The sequence below is a fragment of the Ascaphus truei genome, chromosome 1 (genome assembly GCF_040206685.1).
Source record: "Ascaphus truei isolate aAscTru1 chromosome 1, aAscTru1.hap1, whole genome shotgun sequence".
Classification (NCBI taxonomy): Eukaryota; Metazoa; Chordata; class Amphibia; order Anura; family Ascaphidae; genus Ascaphus; species Ascaphus truei.
In genome coordinates, this window is record NC_134483.1 from 54,834,314 (window position 1) to 54,854,554 (window position 20,241).

At 41.1% G+C, this 20,241-nt stretch overlaps 1 protein-coding gene across 2 annotated transcripts in view; it reads left to right on the forward strand.

Annotated features, from left to right (window-relative positions):
• Nucleotides 1–20,241, forward strand: part of EGFLAM (EGF like, fibronectin type III and laminin G domains) — a 145,476-nt gene that overhangs the window by 92,194 nt on the left and 33,041 nt on the right. For both annotated transcript variants that reach the window (XM_075588480.1, XM_075588486.1), the window contains exons 8-11: nt 10,833–10,948; nt 13,987–14,356; nt 18,303–18,403; nt 19,936–20,036. In XM_075588480.1, the coding sequence (XP_075444595.1) occupies nt 10,833–10,948; nt 13,987–14,356; nt 18,303–18,403; nt 19,936–20,036 (688 nt within the window). The remainder of the gene's footprint in view (nt 1–10,832; nt 10,949–13,986; nt 14,357–18,302; nt 18,404–19,935; nt 20,037–20,241) is intronic.

Genomic DNA, 20,241 nt, shown 5'->3' on the forward strand with positions numbered 1-20,241 from the left:
TTAACGCTTTCTTTCAAAAGCTGCAACAGTGGGCCGAGGGTCATATTGTTTTGGGAGGGGACTTTAACACGGTACTCAACCCTAAGGTCGATCGCACGACACCCCAACAGTCTAGAAGGCAAGTAGGTAACACTGCACTTCTGAGGGGACTAAGACAAACTGGCCTAGTAGATATTTGGAGAGATCAGCACCAGGGTGAACGCAGCTACTCCTTTTATTCCCATCCCCATGACAGTTACAGTAGGATTGACCACTTCTTTGTATCGGGCAGAATGGTCCCACAAATCTCCGACACAAACATACACGATATTACATGGTCGGACCATGCATCGATTGAGCTTAGATGCACTCAAATTGGATTTGTCAGGCCGGGAGCAAATTGGAAGCTAAACGAATCAATAATTAAAATCCCGGAAATACAAAAAAAAGTCAAAACCGAGATATCAGCCTACTTCAGGATAAATAGTGGCAGTGTGGATTCCCATTCTCTGTTATGGGAGGCTCATAAAGCCACGATCCGTGGGGTCTTAATCAGCATAGCTGCAAGTAGAAAAAAGAAAAAGGAAGCCAAATTAACGCAGCTCTATAAAAGGTTACATGAGCTCTCTACACTACATAACCGGACAGGTAGAGAGGATACCCTGAAGGAGTTGAAGGATGTTAGGATTGAACTGAACCTCCTCCTTACCTCCAGGGCTGAGAAAGACATGAGTTGGACTCAGAGGAAGTTTTATGAGAAAGCTAACAAACCGGACACTATGCTGGCTACCAGACTCCGAAACCGGAAACCAAATTTTAATATTCAGTCTATCAAAACAAGTGGGGGCCAGTGTTCCTCAAACCCTAAAGTTATAGTGGGGGAGTTTGCGAAATTTTACGCACAGCTATACAATGGGGAGAAGGTGGTCCACATTGCAAGGACAAGTAGTAAGCTACGGAAATTCCTGGCAGACGCGGCTTTGCCACAATTGACCAGATTGGAGCGAGAGGCACTACAGAGCGACTTTACGAGGGAGGAATTGGAGGCGGTAGTAAAAAACCTAAAAGCGTCAAAAGCCCCGGGCCCGGATGGGTTCTCCAATCTGTACTATAAAAAATTTATTGGAGTTCTGGCTCCTCACATGCTCCAGTTATTCAATGGAGTGCTAGCAGGAGAGCCCTTTCCGGGACAGATGCTCCAGGCGTCAATTTCAGTAATTCATAAAGAGGACAAAGATCCCACTAGCTGCCAGAGTTACAGGCCAATATCATTAATAAATACAGATGTTAAAATCTATTCTAAATTACTGGCCAATAGATTAAATATAATCCTGCCGAGGCTTATCCACCCGGATCAAGTTGGCTTTATAAGAAATAGATAAGCGGCCGACAACACTAGAAGGATTGTTGATATCATAGACTTTATAGAAGCCAAGGAGATCCGAAGTGTGGCCCTAAGCCTAGATGCGGAAAAGGCCTTTGACAGGATTGATTGGCCATACCTGGAGTCCACGCTTGGAGCATTTGGGTTTGGGGGTATATTCCAACAGGCAGTCAAGGCTTTGTACACGGCACCAACAGCTAGGGTGGTCCACCAAGGATACCCATCAGATCCTTTTCCAATTAAAAGCGGCACGAGACAGGGGTGTCCGCTTTCGCCCCTGCTCTTCGCCCTATGCATCGAGCCACTTGCAGCACAAATTCGGAACAACGCTGATATCTCTGGGGTGCAAATCCACTCACAGGAGCACAAAGTGGCTTTGTACGCAGATGACATCATTCTAACCCTTACTAAGCCGCTCGTCTCGCTACCCAATCTGTTCGAGCTTCTAGAGCGGTTTGCCCAGATCTCAAGCTTTAAAATAAATCAATCCAAATCAGAGGCCTTAAGCCTCAACATGCCAAGAGAGATGGAGAAGCTGATAGAACTCAATTTCGGGTTTAGATGGCGTCCTTCCTCCATGAAGTACCTAGGAGTGCAGATTACAAAACGGATAAGCTCCTTATATTCGGCTAACTATCCCAAACTGCTGAGGACTCTAAAAAAAGAGCTGCAGGATTGGAAGGCATATGGTATTTCCTGGTTAGGGAGGATCTATAGCGTCAAGATGAACGTCCTTCCCCGGATTCTATATCTGTTTCAAACTCTCCCGATTCCCGTGGTAAGAGCAGACATTACAGGGCTTCAAAAATCAATATCTCAATTTATTTGGAATGGTAGAAAACCACGTATTAAAGTAAAAACGATGCAGAAAGCTAAGGAAGCTGGTGGCCTAGCGGTTCCGAGTGTTATTTCCTACTACAAAGCGGCACAATTGTGCCAAATTACGCAGTGGCACGGAGATCCTGGGCTGAGACGGTGGGTGGCGCTGGAGAGGGAGGTGTGCGCCCCGCTGGAGCTCATGGACCTGATCTGGTACCCGAGGAAACGGGTGAGGGATATTCTCATTCCACTGACCTCTGTACTCAACTCACTCTCGGTCTGGGAGGCTTCCAAAGATAACAGCTCATTAACCTCCAAACATACTCTGATGGCACCTTTATATGGCAACCCGGACTTTGCTCCTGGCCTGACAGATAAGAGCTTCCCGCTCTGGCGTAAATCGGGGGTTAGACGGTTGAAGGACCTGGAGGTTAAAGGAAAGATCAAATCCTTCGAATCATTACAGTCGGAAACAGGCATTCCTAACACGGATTTTATGAAATACCTCCAGGTCAGGGCATATTATAAAGCACACCCGGTGAGACCACCGCTGACGAATTTTGAGAAGCTCTGTGTGCGCGGGACAGGCACAAGGGGACTGATCTCTGCCTTGTACAGAGAGGTGGTCAATACTGACACAGACAGGACAGTCAAACCCCGTTTTATGGTTCAATGGGAAGAGGATCTCCAGGGCCAACTAGAGGACGAGGACTGGGCCGCGGTATTTAAGGCCGCGGCCACTAGCTCCATCTGCACAACATTGAAGGAGAACTCGTATAAAGTATTACTACGTTGGTATCTCACCCCAGTTAGATTAGCTAAATTCAATCGGGGATCTTCCCCGCTCTGCCCCAGGCAGTGCGGGGAACAAGGGGATCTGGTTCACATGCTGTGGTCTTGCCCGAAAATAGTGCCGATCTGGACCCAGATCCGAGATTGGCTGCAGAGGATCTTCTTAGGGCTCCAAATTCAGCTGGACCCGTGGCTATTTTTATTAGGTAAACCTACGAATGAGGTATCGCGGTCGGGTAACAAGCTGATAGCACACTTTGCTACCGCTATGAGGTGTGAGACCGCAGCATTGTGGAATCAGAATGCGATTCCTTCTATAGACAAAATCAGGAACAGAATTTGGTTCATTTGCCGAATGGAGAAGTTGACGAGTTTAGTCAACGATTCGGCCGATAAATTCGAAAAAGTCTGGTCACTGTGGTTGGCCCAGACCGATATTCAGGGGATGAATGAGGCCACAATATGGCTTTGATAGATGGAAGTGGGTTCTCCTTGGATGCTGGGCGGGGAGTTGCACGGGACGTTCGGACGGCAGGGATCCCCCAGGGTTGTAGTATTATCTCAACGGGAACGAAGTCGAAAAGCGGATGCGGAGTTGGCTCAGGGCTCTCTGAGAGGTGGTCAAAAGCAGGGTGATAGCAGTGGCGGCTCAGGTCATCGGATCATCAGGTGGTGTGAGTCTCGGCTACGCCTCTCCCTCCCTACCCCCCCCTCCTTCCCCCCCCTATCTCTCCGTAGATGTTGTATGTCTGTCAATGTCTTGTCCTGTGGGTCTCCCCAAAGTGCGTCCGTCATTTGAAGTTTGTCCTTGCAAGTTAAGTGTATACATGGAATAATTATCAACGTAATGTAACCAAATGGTTGTATGCACTAAAAACCAATAAAAACAAAGTTGAAAAAAAAAAAAAAAGTGTGTGCTCTTAGGAATTTGTCCTACGTGTGTGAATAATCCTCTGATCGTCAGGTGCAGGATATTACCACATGATTTTCCTTAAGTCCCATGTCTATATAAACGTATCTTAAATGCAAGGAGACCTCTATGCACACTCATACAAATATAAAGGGGGCGGGGGGGAGAATGCAACAGAAACCTATCTAGGTGGTGTAACAAATGGCTTACTCCGGGGCTCCGCCGTCTGTCCGGGACTGTTAGAACACGGTCTTTTAGGGTAGGTTAAATGACGAGGCATCACGTGCTGTTCCTTTAAACAGACTATGCCTGGTTTATTCAGTCCCAGACACTGAGACTGCCACAGTGCATACAACAGAAACACCAGCAATACAAAACCTGCTCACCTGAGCAATAACTTAACTTAGGTTTTCCCTGACTCAGGGTTGAAGTGGCTTTTCCACTGCCAACAACAAAATAAGGAACTTTGCAATTTTAGACAAAAAAGAACAGAATGATTTAACCTGTTTGGGGATAGGCTTTACCCCTCTCTGCTTCCAGCAGACCTCCTGTCTCCAGGCTCTTGGGGAGAGGGAAGAGAAACCAGGAAATCAGTCTTAAATACCTGATTTTTAATTAGCAGGACAGGTGACAAAAAATCAGGCAAGCTCTGGTCTGGATCCCTCATCCCTCAGTTCCAGCACTTGCCAAACTGTGGGATGGAGTGCATGTATTATGAGGCTGCCCTCCCAGGCCAAACAGGACAGAAACTGTTCAGTATCCTGGGAGCCCTATATACAGGCATACCCCGCATTAACGTACGCAATGGGACCAGAGCATGTATGTAAAGCGAAAATGTACTTAAAGTGAAGCACTACCTTTTTACCACTTATCGATGCATGTACTGTACTGCAATCGTCATATACGTGCATAACTGATGTAAATAATGCATGTGTAACAGGCTCTATAGTCTCCCCGCTTGCGCACAGCTTCGGTACAGGTAGGGAGCCGGTATTGCTGTTCAGGACGTGCTGACAAGCGCATGCGCAAGCTGCCATTTACCTATTGGGCGATATGTCCTTACTCGCGAGTGTACTTAAAGCGAGTGTCCTTAAACCGGGGTATGCCTGTATATATATATATATATATATATCCCCTGGTTTCTGTCACAGTGGTTAAGGTTAGAAGCCTACAACAATAGGTTATCAGAATCAGGCAAACTGAAGGGGTTAACCAGTTAGCACACCAAAGTACAGAAGTTGAATCAATTAAAAAACCTATTTACATTTTCATTTGGATCCTATTTATTGAAAATATAGCCATAGGGTGCCAAAACATAGAAACGTATCTCAACCTTGTAAACACTAATTGTTTATTTTTATGGAATAACCTACTTTATTGGACTTGTGAATAGTCAGCTTTATTATATTTATGGAATAATCTGCTTTATTCTGCTGTATTGTATGTAATTTTACTGGAAATGTTGGCCTTCAAGTACTCTATTGTATCAAACTTTTCTTACATTTACTTAAATCTATGGTGTGTTAGCAACATCTTCCCTGAGGACTAGAGCTGATGAATTCACACCTGAATATTGTTTTTCCTCAAGAGACTCTGATGTTCATTTCAAGAGAAAATGCAAGATATATCTGCGTTTGGGGACTCCTAAAACACTCCCAACAGACATCTCCAATTGGTGCTCCAGGCACTGCAAAACAATGAAAATAACACTGTTCCACATGAAACGTTTATCAAAAGTACAATTAGCCAGCAAAAGGATTTATACTGATGTATTGGGTCATGATTTAGGGGGTTAATTAATATGGTCTGAAGCAACCGATCAAACCATAATCACCCGAAAACTCCCATTGACCCACGTTCAGTGATTTCAGAGTGATCTGCTGGATATGAATATTTGCTGAATAATCCTACACTGCAGCTTTATCTTACCTATTGAATTTGCAATTGGATTTGCATGATATTTCTCTGCTTTGGCTAAGACTGCTCCTTCTCTGTAATATAGAGAGCTGTGTATGAAGAAATAGGGTGTTTTTCACATTACAACATGAAACTGCGTTGTCCGAAGCTCCCAAACCTATTCCTAGAACTCCAAGATAGTCCAGGGATAACTGATAATTATCCCAGTTCCAGAGATGTCAGGCTCCAACGACTAAATCAATAAAACGTGTTGGTTCGGGCAAAAAACATGAGATTTTAATGGGAAACGACAGATTTTTTTTATCAAGGAGACTACGTTGAAGTTTGAGAAGATGATAGTAAAAATCAGCAACACTGATTCCAAATCACGGAGTCCCATAGAAAATCAGTGAGAGTTGACAGGTTTGCGATTCATAGCTAGTGTGTGTATTTGCATGCATTTGCAAATTCCTTGTTTACCTATGAAATCTGGTGTGGTCTGGTTTGCTCTTTGAGAGCCACTGTCCTATGCAATTGGACAATTATTTCCATGCTCCACAACTATTTTAAAAAGCACCACATCTGAAGCCCAGGTTAAAAAAAGCAGGATATAAATATAATGGAACTCTGTTCACTGCTTATATCGATCAGCCTTTAGAAGCAATCGTTATGTCCTTGCCAAACACATTGCCTATTATAGATAGTGTAATTGAATTCAGTTTCAATGCTCATTGATATTGATTTTGAAAGATCTAAAATGTTTCTGTATCCCAACATAGATTTGAGCTTCTGCACATGCAAAAGATGTTCATAACAGCTGAAAGTTGTGTCTTTATGACCCCCTCTAGATAAATGAATCCCCGCAAATATCTCTTGGAGTGGTTCATTGTATGTTTTTAAGCCTTTTCATATTAAGTAATATTTTAGTATGAGTATGCGGTTATTAAAATAATACTTATCCTCGTAAATATGAGCTATAAACTAGAGGTGTGCCACATTTTCACCATAGGTTGTGAACCAGATAAAATTAGCCCAGTTATTTCCCCCCAAAATGTCTAGAAAATGTCATTGCTCCATTAGTCACCCTTTCTCTCCTTCTTTCTCCCTCTCCCTCCTTCTATCCCCCCCTCTCCATCTCTCTCCCCACCTCTCTCCCTCTCTCCATCTCTCCTTCATTCTCACTCCATCTCTCTCACCCCTCTCTTCTTTCTCTCGCTTTCTCCATCTCTTTACCCCTCTCCTCTCTGTCTCCGTCTCTCTCCATATCTCTCTCTCCCTCCTCTTTCCACAACTCTCCTTTCTCTCGCTCACTCTCCATATCTTTCCCTCTCTCTGTCACTCCCCCCACCCTCTCTCTTCTCTCTGTCCATCCTATTTTAGGGTCTGGATTAATAGCCTATGCTAAGGTTAGCCGTAAAGGTAATGAAGCTGCCTGTAAATGTAGTTCTATTACATAGCACGGGCTCTCCAGACCTGGTATTAATGTGTATCACCTCCAGAGACTCCTGGCTTCAATTTGATGCAATAAAAATACATTTCTAAGTCCTACTAGCAAATCCCATCTCGCCACCCTTGTGGTGGCGAGATGAAGTATGCGAGTTGCCTGCTAGCTGAGAGCCTCGATGAGATTCTCGTAGCTACTAGAATAGGGTGATTTTAGAAAAAAAATGCGTGTTGGAGCTCTTTTTGAGCCCCCGCTCAGTGTGTTTGAACCGCGGCACTACTGCTCGGGAGATGCACTTCCCGAACGAGTTTGGCAGGTCATCGGAGCTTTCTGAATAACAAACTTGCCAAATCGTTTGGGAACTGCTCAAAAACCTCAATGAGTTAGTTATCGAAACTTATAGAATAAGCCCCAATATCTTTTTAAATTATTCACTGTTATTGTTTTAGTTTTCTAATTGTTTTAATGATTTTATAAAAATGTTCATGCTTTATTATACTATATTAGCATTTCTCTGTTTACTGACTCCCCCCACGCCATTTGGTAAAAATCCAAAACCAAACAGAGTATTGACAAAGCCACAACCAAAACACACAATATTTGTTTAGAACCAAAACAATCTCCAAAATCATAATACAAAAATGTTGTAGAAACAAAACCAGAATACGAGTCCTAGTGCTCACACTTAATTTATATAAATAAATGTGGTAGAAAAAGTATTTATCCCCTCCCAGTTAGTCTTCCTACCCCAGTCCTATGAATTCCATAGTCACTATACAGAGTTTCTTGTAACAAAAAGTGTCAGAATTCGGTTGCCGTGATTTCCCCCTCAAGAATAGCCCTGCTTTTAGTCCTAAATCTCTGTAAGTCTCCTGATGTGCCACGTAGGGTCCAATTCACTAAATAGCAGTAATGTGTTGTAAGAGTGTGAGCAGAAGTAACTTATGCTTCCCGGATTTGAGTCATAACTATAGTAAACAATCTTAAATTGTTTGTGGTTGGCAATTAATTAAAATGCTAAATAACCCCATGTGACTTCAACACAGTTTTAGAATAGGTCCAGTCTCATATACTGAGGTTAAGGAAATAAATTGGTTACAGTGTTATAACATAAATTACATTTTACAGCAAATATCTAATGTGTTCAATACTGATCCCGTTGGGTGTTATCAACCAAAGCTTACATGCCAATAAGTTGCCAAACTTGGGTGCTACTATTGGCCTATGTGCCCTACGTGCAAGAGCATAAGAATGGCACAAACCTTTAATCATCCACATTCTCGGCGACCTATTCGAATCAGACACTGGCTGTCCTGTACCCGGTAATTTGTCGTGTACATCATCGCATGACCCATCGGTAAAACCCGATAGGAGACTTAATATGACTGGATACTGCTCTTTTTTCCACCGGGCCATTTGTAATAAGCCCGTTGCTAAACCTTTCTTAAACTTTGGGGCACCAATTGCTTATTCTCTGTTGTATGTTAAGTGATCCTGTGTCTGCATCCAGCCGTGTTGGAGATTGTTCCAATGCCCTACCTACAGTACCATGATGGGAGGCTGAATGGATATACATCAACGGGACACCATGTCATTAAATGAGAATATACATTTGGGATGCTTTTGTAAACATTGGGATGTCGAGTGGCAGGATAACAAATGTATAGATCTTGCTTGTGGAACCTCTGCAGCTGAATGATCGGAGTGACAGATAGGACTCCAAAACAATTATAAGAGCAATGAACCCCTTTCTGTTTAGCGGTGCCTTCTTGTCTAACATACTTCTTGATCATGTAAGAGGCCCCTGTCTACATCCATAAAACTCTTCTTCGCAACTGATTTTCATCATTAGATTCTTTTTCTGTTCTTTTGTTACACATTGACGGACTGTTCTCCACTACACTTATTGGATTACAATAAGAGCCAGTGGCTAATCTCTTTAATCTGCTTTACAGCCTCTTGGCTATTATGTGGATAAAGTTGACTAATTATTTATATTTCTGAATATTGACTGTGCTCCAATCTATTTTTACACTATTGGATTATAATAAGAGTAATGTATTTGTTTATTGGGCTCAGTGGATATATATGTACCCGTGTGCGGTGGCTAACTAGTTGACTGTTATGTGAAATAAGATTTGTCATGCTAAAAGTTTATTTTATATCCTTTAGTTAGCATATTTGTAAGGATATAAGTTGTGGCTATTATTTTTCATTATTTTTCCTTTCTTAGCCATCTTAGTGTAACTTTGTGCATTACTCCGAAATTGGCTACAATTTCCCCATTTTCTTATAATAGTAATGCTGTGTATGCAGAAACAGCATACACTTTGTGTCTTCTTTCTTTTATATATAAATGTATCCATATATTGTTTAGGAGTGCGGGCATTTTGTGTCTGCCTGTGTGTGCGTGTGTGTGTATCTATAACACACACACACACACACACACACACACACACACACACACACACACACACACACACACACACACACACACACACACACACACACACACACACACACACACACACACACACACACACACAATGCATGCATTCTAAACAATGGGTACAGGGAGAACTGGAATCCAGCGACTTGCCTTGATGAAGAAAACGGAGTGTTTTATTTGCCGGCGAGATTGGCCCTGTTGAGACTTTTATCCAGATGTATAATGTGTGTTGTAGAAATAGATGGAAACAAATTCTGTTTGAGATAACATTTTCATTTTATTATCATTTGGTAGTTCATTTATCCAAGTGTAATAATATTGAGTTGTCGTTATTTAGTTAGCAATCCTGTAGAGAATTACTATTTTATTCCATGCATAATAATTTTAATTATTAACTTTTTTTTCTTTTGAGAGTTCACGTTCAGCATTTTCACAATTGGTGAAGGATTGAACTCCATCTTTATAAAGATTTTAAGTGTAGCTGGGAAATATTGAGACGATTGTCTTTGGCAAAGACCTGTGTATTTGGTGGGGGAGGGGGTGCTGAAGGTCTGTTGAGGGGGGGGGGGGACACTCTGTACTCACCAGCCAGTAGCGGACTTTGGGTCCGTATTCTAGGTTCAGGTGGCTGCTCCAGACTTCAAGATTACGCCAGTCTAACTCCACTCTCCCCTCTTTCCCCCCTCCTTTGCCGGGACTCCACATATGTAGGCTGCCCTGCCTACTGTACCTGGAACTATTTGAAAATATTTTTGGGGAACTTCCTTTGTAAACATGTGGAGTTGGGAGTTGATTTCCTTAAGTAACAATCAGTTAACCAGTTAACCTATTTTTCTGTGTTGCCTTTATTTTGTTCCTCAGTTCTTTCCTTCGTTCCTGTTCTTTCTACATTTTCTTTCTTTATAAGAGGATTAATGGCTCTATGGGAATACAGCTATGCTGCTTATGTAAACGAACCTTCAAGAATTGCCACCTCACGCCATAGTCATAGTAATTTTGTGCTTATCAGGAGCCAGAGGATTGGTGGGACATATCGGGGAATAAAGGGATTGAAGAAAACTGTAACTATTACATCTGAATTTTCAATTGCCATGGACCAAAATATTGGGATTGTGCAGAAAAAATGGTGACTGTCATTTTTTTAAATCTTAAATTGTAGGCACAGAAGAAGTGGGATCTGGAAGTTATGGTCACGGTTACATCACAGACACTAGAATAAGCGATGATGATGGATACAATATTGATGATTCAGATGATGATATCTATATAGACGAGGTAAATATGACACTATTTTTCGGTGACTAACATATTTCAGTTTCCGGTACTACTGATTGTTCAGTGTTTTAAAACAAAATAAAATATCCTTATTCTCTAAAGTTAAGAAACTAGTAATGTAAATTCTTTTAAATGTTCCCATTAAATCCACTTGTACAAGCAATTTGCTTATTCAGACATATGGCAAATTATACACTCATAATGTTTAATATCTTTCAAATAAAGACCCTTTTGGTCCCCCTGGTTTGCCCATTCTCCGAACTGCTGTGAAATCTCAGACACGCTAATTGCAGATTTGTGTCAAAGAATAGCAAAGAATGGTGGGCAACCCTGTTGGTCCTTTTGTCCATGTAGTAACAGGAGAGAGAGGGAGTAGCTGGTACTGTATGATACCTTTAATTGGACCAACAAGTAGTTGATATGTTACAGCTTTTGAACCTCTCAGGGTCGGTCGTCAGGTAGAAAGTCCAAGTACAGGCACTAAATTGCAGACTGTGCCACTTGTTGAGCACAACTATACGCCTTTTGTAAAGCTTATTGTGTTAGGATCATTATTCCCTTTCAAAGTTTACAAATATAAATTCCATGAAGAATGCATGTCCAGTGCTGAATTCTGAAAGTAATACTTATATATATATATTTTTTTAAATTATTCTACAATAAATTAAAGAAAAACTCTTTATTGATGTCGTATATGAATTTTCATAGATCATGTGTCCACCAATGACAATTAAATCATGTATACAGTTTTATATCCTTTTTTGTCCTATGGGTAATTTGCCGGATAGAATATTGAACCACAATAACAATAACCATTTTATAAATAAATGTTTTGGGTGATAAACGCAATCGGGCTGTAAAAAGAACGAAAGAGGAAGGTTTTCCCGGTCGTTCCCATCCTCAGTGGGAATCACGTAATCGCGATGTGCCAGAGCAGGAGTGGCCAACTCCAGTCCTCAAGGGACACCAACAGGTCAGGTTTTAAGGATATCCCTGAGTGAGCCACTTGTGCTAAAGCAGGGATAGCCTTAAAACCTGACCTGTTGGTGGCCCGTCAGGACATGAGTTGGCCACCCCCTGTGCCAGAGGGACTGAAAGGGTTAAAGACATACAAAAAAAAATATGCACCTTTTTCAAAAGGGTTTAGGTGTATGTATGTATGTATGTATGCCAGATCTGGCAGAACAAGTGGCATCCCGGAGGACTGGCATTGATCTCCGGACCTGGTACTCCGCCTTTCCCCGCTGACCAAATGCTATTCACAGCTCTGGGCATCCTCTGGCTGCTATGAACTCTGATGTCCAGCAGACTTACCAACACCTATGGGTTAGCTCGGGTAGCCTGTTTGGACATCGGTTCCGAATGTAAAAAGCATATTACATTATATTCAAGTATCTTTTAATACACTTCTGAGTCTTGGGGGACAGGGAACAGAATAGGAAAATTTTTGTCATTTTATTTCTATCTGCCTTATTCCCCACACACTTCCCTGTGGCTCAGTTTGGACTCTCAGAGTCTCCCCAACCTTATATACGGTTGGGGCACCCACAAACCCTATTCTGGTTGTGGGTCACATTGGCACTAGCTGGGGTATCCCCCTTAACCTAGGGATTCCCTCCGCTACAGGGATACCTATTTATCCCTGTGCCCCATTCTCCCTTCTGGGCTGTGCTGAAGCAGGGTACCCTAGTGGTGAGTAGCGCTTGCGTTTTCAAGGGGAGATATTGCTGGGACAATGTGCCTACATGTATCCGAGAATCAGGCATGATTCCCGGGTAAATTTATAGGGGAACCGACAACTTCGGACCCCAACCTCCTAGGCACATTCTATCAACGGTTCCACCACACAAAAAAAAACCTTGAAACTCATACCCTAGCAATCCCTGCTTGATTGCATGGCCGGAAAGGGAAAAACACAAACAATACTTTTATTACAGACAGTACATTGGAATGGTACAATGTTACTGGGCCCAAGCGCTAACTGTCTTGGACCCTTATACACAAAACAGGGGAAACCAAAACGGGCTTGACCTTTATTAAAGAGCATGTTACCCCCTCCCATCACAACCACCCCCCCCAAATACACATACACTATCCCCGAATACACATACACTACCCCATCCAAATACATACGTACATACACTACCCCCCAAATACACTACCCCCAAATACATACATACATACACTACCCCCCAAATACACTATCCCAGAATACACATACACTACCCCATCCAAATACAAATACATTACCCCCCAAATACATATACATACATACATACATTACCCCCAAATATATAAATACATACACTACCCCTCAAATACATACACTACCCCTAAATACATACACTACCCCCAAATACACACATACATATACTGCCCCCCCAAATACCCATACACTACCCCTCCCACATACACTACCCCTCCCAAATACACATACACTACCCCCCAACTATATATACGTACATACACTACCCCCCCGAATGCAGACACACACTACCCCCTCAAATACGCATACTACCCTCCCCAAATTTATTTTTGTAATTGTAATGTAGACATTAACCCCGAATATTTTCCACCCCCCAATATGAATTCCTGGTTGCGCCCTGGGATGGCTATATCAATAAAGATACACATAGTACATATGTGATAATAAACTCGGTATATACCATTATTAAATGGTGCCGGAAGGTAAAAAAGATGGCCAGAGTGTTGTCTGTGCAGTGAGAGCAAGCAGACCAGGCTGCCAACTACTTAACCTCTATGTTTCTAATGAACCAAAGCGCTTTGTAAAGTTCCAAGGGTTATGCCCACTATTCAGTGTGATCCGGCGACTGTTCTGTCCTCAACTTCGATCCTTCACTGCGATTGTGGCTACCACTGTAATAGAAGGATAATAAGGTCAAAAGCATTGTGTCAAAGCGTTTAGTATGATGTGTGTATATTTAGATACACACAAAAGATAGCTTGCCAAAGTGTTTTTTTTTCTCCATTAACAAATAGCATATATCATTAGTAAAAATCTCAATATCTTGCCACAGTTCAAACCACTTCCTGCCGTCAAAGGGGGAAACAAGAAGTTTATGGTTGAAACAAGGGTGACTCCAGGAACATATACAAAGATAGTTCCTTTGCCAACCACAACTACTGCAACCACATCTACCATTACCACATTGGCTACAATGAGCACTTCTACAACTGCAAGCCCCACTACCATCTCTACCACTACTGCTAGAGCAACCGCTGCTAAGACTGCTAGAAGAAACGGTCTTGTTTCTCCGCCAAGACTGTTTGATCTGTCCTGCGAGGAAACGATCTGCCCAGTTGATAGCTTCTGTCTGAATGATTATGACCGTGGGGGTTCACGATGCCACTGTAACCTGGGGAAAGGTGGAGAGACGTGTGAAGATGGTAAGTCTGACCATGACTGCTATCCTGTGCTGGATCACAGGCACGGTAACGGCTTTTCTTAAAATGATGGAGTGGTGCAAGACTGTAATGTCCCAGCCGCCCTACAAGGTACAGTATTGATACTGATCTATTGTTTTTCTGTCCGTGTGCAGCCTAACTTCTGAAAAGTAATCATATCACTTTAACACAAACTATTTGCTATTTCAACAGGGGGACAATCTGTTAAAGAATAGAGGATAAACTTAGTAGCCAAAGTGTGACGCTGGGTGTTGGAAAAAAAAAAGACTGGGTGTGTGCCCACGCATTCTAGGTGAATCTTCTTTGTGTTTTATCACTAAAATTTTAATTAGACTCTCAAAATTCTTTCATTCAATCAAAAATATCAAAATCAAAATACAATTTCAATGACAAAACACAAAGAAGTTTCACTTAGAACGTGCGTGCTCGGTACACACCCTGTCTTTTTTTTCTTCGGTACCTTTCAAGCTCAAGTGCTGAGAGAATAAAGGGAGAGTCCTCAAAAAAACAAAAATAAGATGAATTGTTTTGTTTGGAGGACAGTGCATTGAATGTAGTGCTTATGTTTGCATGAGATGCATATTTGTTGTCTAATTTAGTAGCTATATTTTCTTACCTATTTTCATATTTATTTCATTGGTTATACATTCCAATTGTTTCTGTTTAATATATAAATGGAGCTGCAGTGATATTTGCCAGCCGGGGCGCTCGTGCACACGCCTTAAGTCACTTCCGTTACACATTTTTGTATCCATGAAGGAGTTTTGTCCCATCAAAATTTACTAGGTGCCAGCAAAGAAGTTTCACTTCAAAATACCATTCTTTATTTACAAACATATATTTCCATTAGTTTTTTTTACTGTGTTTTCAGAAATACCTCAGCCTTTCTCCTCATACAGCATAAATACACCATAAATCTTTTACAAATGATCTCTAAAGATCTTTATGCGAATGATCAAAATGCATGGTTTCAAACAGAGAACGACTTTTTTAATGGCACATTGACCACAGGGTAAAATCTGTAGGCATGCACTCATTCCAGTGTGAGGAGTCTAACTACATTGTAATTTGCTTCACTCTTGACCCATTCTTAGTTGAACTTGAAACCTTCTGTATAGCATCAGCGAAGTTTGGTGGATGCGGCCAAACAAGAAACAAATTGCACTTTCTAGCAGTGTTTAGACCTATAGTATTTTTAGAGGGATCCTTCAACTTAGAATCACAACTCAGAAGCAAGCATGATAACTAAGAGCATCTTTTTTTATATATATTCTGAAATAATTTCTCCTCATTTGTTGTACTAAATCGAGGAAGAAACATGTCTCACTTAGTTATTGAATATTGCAAGTTCTATGCTTCAGTGCATTTTCAGAACCATGTGTTTCCAAATCCCTTTAAAAGGGTTCATTAACCTAATAGTAAACAATAGCATGTTTTCTCCCATGTAAAACAATACATGGCATTTTCATACATATCAACAAATAGAAATGCATCTTTTGAAGAAAGGGTACATAAAGAGATTTTTACTTGAGTAAATACTGGATGCTCTGCCATCTTACTTGAAAATATACAAGCCTACATATTTCCCACGGGTTCTTTGCTTTCTTATTTTATCCTGCCATTTTTGCGCATACATTTTTTTATTACTTTTATTACTGTTATACCATTGCTCTGTAACAAAAATGAGACAGATGCTGAGACAGCGCTACCAACTTATTTGCAAATCCATGCAATTCACTAATTTGTCAGTTATATATTAGAAATATATCTCTATATTTCTCTATATTAAGAGAAAAATCAGGCACATATCACCTCGGGGTCAATGTTGGAAAGTTCATCCATTTTTGTGATCATTTTAGCTTTATCCTTTGATGCAGTTGGCTTCTTATAGCTGTAAATGTTGAAAGATCGGCTCGGAGACCTGGCTCGTATGTACTGTGCAATAGATACAGGATTTATTCCAAAAATGAAAAAGTATAAAAATGACAGACGACCTTATTTGGCTATTTGTACTTTTGAATGTTAAAATGATGTTAGAACAATTGCGTTTGGAAGCTTACCTATTTCTCGCCTGAATTATACTTTCCAAATCATTCCAATGCCTGTGAGCATTCATTCATCCGTATTTACTCATTTATTATGCACATGTTGACATACAGATCAATACTCTTTAATGGAGGAATACATTCACCCTACGGTCATATCCAACTTGCAAAACATGCTATGGGATAGTGACCTTCCCTGTAGCACATACTGCCTTAAATGCACCAATCAATTTGGATGTGCACAGTGCTTAAATAATGCCCTTTAACATCAGGGTCTATATTTACCAAGCAGTGCTATTCCATAAATCCGTTTTCAGTGCCCAACGACACCATATAGCGCATTCAATAGGCTGTAAGGTGTCGTATGGAATAGCATCGTTTCTTATTGGACCCTATATGTTATAACTATGATTTCTGTTTAATTTTAGCTTTTGTTAAGTTTGCAAAAATGTTTTCTTTCTACGAAGTGAATTGGCTATATGCTGTTTTATATGGAGATACCAAAATTCGTTATTCTACCCATGCAATTCTGCCGAATTATTGATGAATTAGCTGCTGATTTACATTTCTGTTATCGAGGGCCTTGTAGTGTAAACAGAATCCATGGGGCTTATTTTAGTAGCTCTGGATTTGTCATTGCTAAATCGCATGTTTTGGGAGGAGGATGAGGAGCTAACTTTATGATATCTCCAGTTGTACATATGTCCCTTCAAACCTCCCTCCAAATACATTAGGCAGAGGGAGTGGCTCAATGAGTAAGGACACTGACTGGCACTGAGACTTTGAAGCAGGGGAACCTGGTTCCCCTTTGCCTCAGGCTCCATAAACATAGATTGTAAGCTCCATGGGGCAGGGACCTGTCCCTGCAAAATGTCTCTGTAAAGCGCTACGTAAAACTAGCAGCGCTATACAAGAACATGCTATTATTATTATTATGTCTGTGCTGAAAATGAACATACCTGAGGTAGCCTGGAAGATATGCTAATGTCTATACAAATACATATTGAAATGAGTCACACAACCTAAAATATATCATTAAGAACAATCATTTCAAAAGGCCCTTGTGATGAAGGGGGTACCAGTGTCAGACCCAACAGAACTAGAACCAACAACACTGCCATTCAGGGCAGCAGCTCTAACATTGACCTAAATCAGATGCTCTCAGGTGTGCTCAGGTGTGCTCATGTTTTGCACAAGGAACATTTATCTGGTAACCAGAAAGTGGAAATAGTCTGCTTTTAAAGCAACAATACGACTTTCCTCCTTTCCCCCCCTTATTTTTATATGTAAAGCATGTGACAATGTATAATTGTCTTACCTTTAATGTTCTTACTTAAGGTGGCAATCGTTTGGTGCTCCAGTTATCCTGATCCCATGGCAACACAGTGTTGGGCCTTACACATGGCAATCATGCTAGTAACCCTTTAGAGGGGGGGGGGGGTTACATAATAATGTAATATCCTCCCCATGGATTTTTTTAGGGGCACAATGTGTACATAACTGATTAACATCGGCAATACTGTAAAGAAAAACCTTTAATTTAAACAATGTTGTATTGTGGTAGCAAATGGGGGTGCAGGGAAGAAGAAATGAGTGCTGATTCAAGATTTAAGATGATAGATTTTGGCCCATATATACAGAGCAGTACTATTCCATAAGGTGCTTTCTGGCACCAGAAAAAGAACCTTACAGATCCGTTCAGGTGAATGGGGATAAGGTGTCTTACAGCGCAGGGAGGCGATCTAGGGAATAGCTTGATTGGTAAATATAGTCCTTTTTCTGTTGGGTTACTGTTGGGATTTTCAAAATGTTAAATATGCCTAAAAAATATGGACTCTTCATTGACCATCTTATGCATTCCTTGAATATGTCTTTCTTTCTAGATATTAGCGTGCGATATCCCCAGTTTTATGGGCAATCATACATGACGTTTGAACCACTGAAAAGCTCCTATCAAACATTTCAAATTACTATTGAATTCAGGGTAAGTCATTGCATTTCAACTGTTCTTTTATATTCGCATATCCTGAATGGCACAGTTTCATTCATAAGGTGTTATCATTACTATTACAGTATTACTATTACTGTTATTATACTGTAGCATGTCATGGTCTTCAAAGTCCACGGGGAGCATGGGAGAGAGTCAACAAAGAGAAGATAAAATATCAAAGTGTAGGTGGGCGTCTTGGTTAATGAATGAGTATTCAGAGCCTTGGCTCCTATGAAATGCCTACTCACAGTGCAATGGTATATTCTCTTTTATACTGAGGTGCATCCTTTCTGAAAACTACACAAGCAACTTTGCCTCAGTTTTGGTGTTGCGAGTTAAAATTCACTGCACTGAGAGTAGCCATTTCATAGGAGCCAAGGCTCTGAATACTCATTCATTAACCAAGACACCTACACAGATATTTTTGCTTCTCTTTGTTGACTCTCTCCCATGCTCCCCCTGGACTTTGAAGAACATTTCAGCCTTTCTGGGACCAGCGAAGACTGTCCCTACCAGAGGTTTTGAGCAGGGAGTTGCAAGTATATATTTTTCACATTTTGTCACTTTTTTATTCTATGCACAAATATTTTGGCACTTTACTTATTTAATATTATCACTTTATTGCACTATTTCACTTGTAAATATAACTCTAACTGGTCACTATTTTTCCAATTACAGCATGTCAGGCATAATAAACATAGGACACTGGTGACTATTTGTCTAGCCCATAAATAATTTGCTGATTAATACTGAGTATAATTGTACAATTACCCCTTCTTCAGATCCCAAAGCCGTTATGTAAAGTGCTGTAAAGCAGCTTCTCAGTGCTGGGGTCCCATTCCTTCTCCAGCCCAGAGAAACGGCGTCACATCATATTTAATAAGGGACTAAGTGGGCTATTTGCAATATCTGCTGCAATTTCATACATTGAATTTGCACGTGCTTTATTTATGCCTATTGTGAATGTAATCGATTGGTTTGATTGTATTAATAACTCTGATGCATAATTTGGTCATCTACATAAAGTACATTATTTCTCCATAGTCTCCCCTTTTTTGTTCCTCCTATGGGGTTAAAAAGCCTCCTATAATGCAGCAGGTTGGTGTAAAATCTTATTAGTTATTTAAAAAAAAAAAAAAAAAAGAAGTTCTGATAGCTTTAATAAACCAATTTCTGCCAACCAAGTTTGTGATCGTGAAGGTCCCTTTTTAAGTTGTTTGGGTCACTATTGCTCAAAAATTGCTCATCGACTTGAATAGAAGTTTCCATGTGATAGTTCCCCAACCAGCACTATTGCATTTAAATATATAACCCCCTTTGTGTCTGCACAAAGGAGCTGGGGCATTGACTACCATGGGGATAGTCCCGCGTAGGTACTTTTGATGCTACAGTATTTATTTTAGTGAAGGCCGTACATTTTCCTTCACACAGTTGCTGGAATTAGTTATTTTCAAGGCTAAAAAACCCAAACGCCCTGATTTGTGGCGTGCTTGATTCTATACTCACACGGCTTCTTTTGTTGTCAGGCCGAAGGTGACGACGGCCTTCTTCTGTACTGTGGGGAAAATGAGTACGGCCGCGGGGATTTCATGTCCGTGGCGATAATCCGACGCAGCGTTCAGTTTCGGTAAGTCTGCAGCACAGCGGAGATCTGCCCCAGCTTTCGGGGGACAGTGCAAATGGTGGCTCCTCCACTTTTATGGGTGGTTTTATGGCCATTTTGGGTGGTAATAAAAACTCATGCACTTCAATATCTGTTACCTATTTTAGTGCGCGATCAACATAAAAATACCTGTGTCAGATTACTGGGTTTCTGAGAATTTCTAATTGCT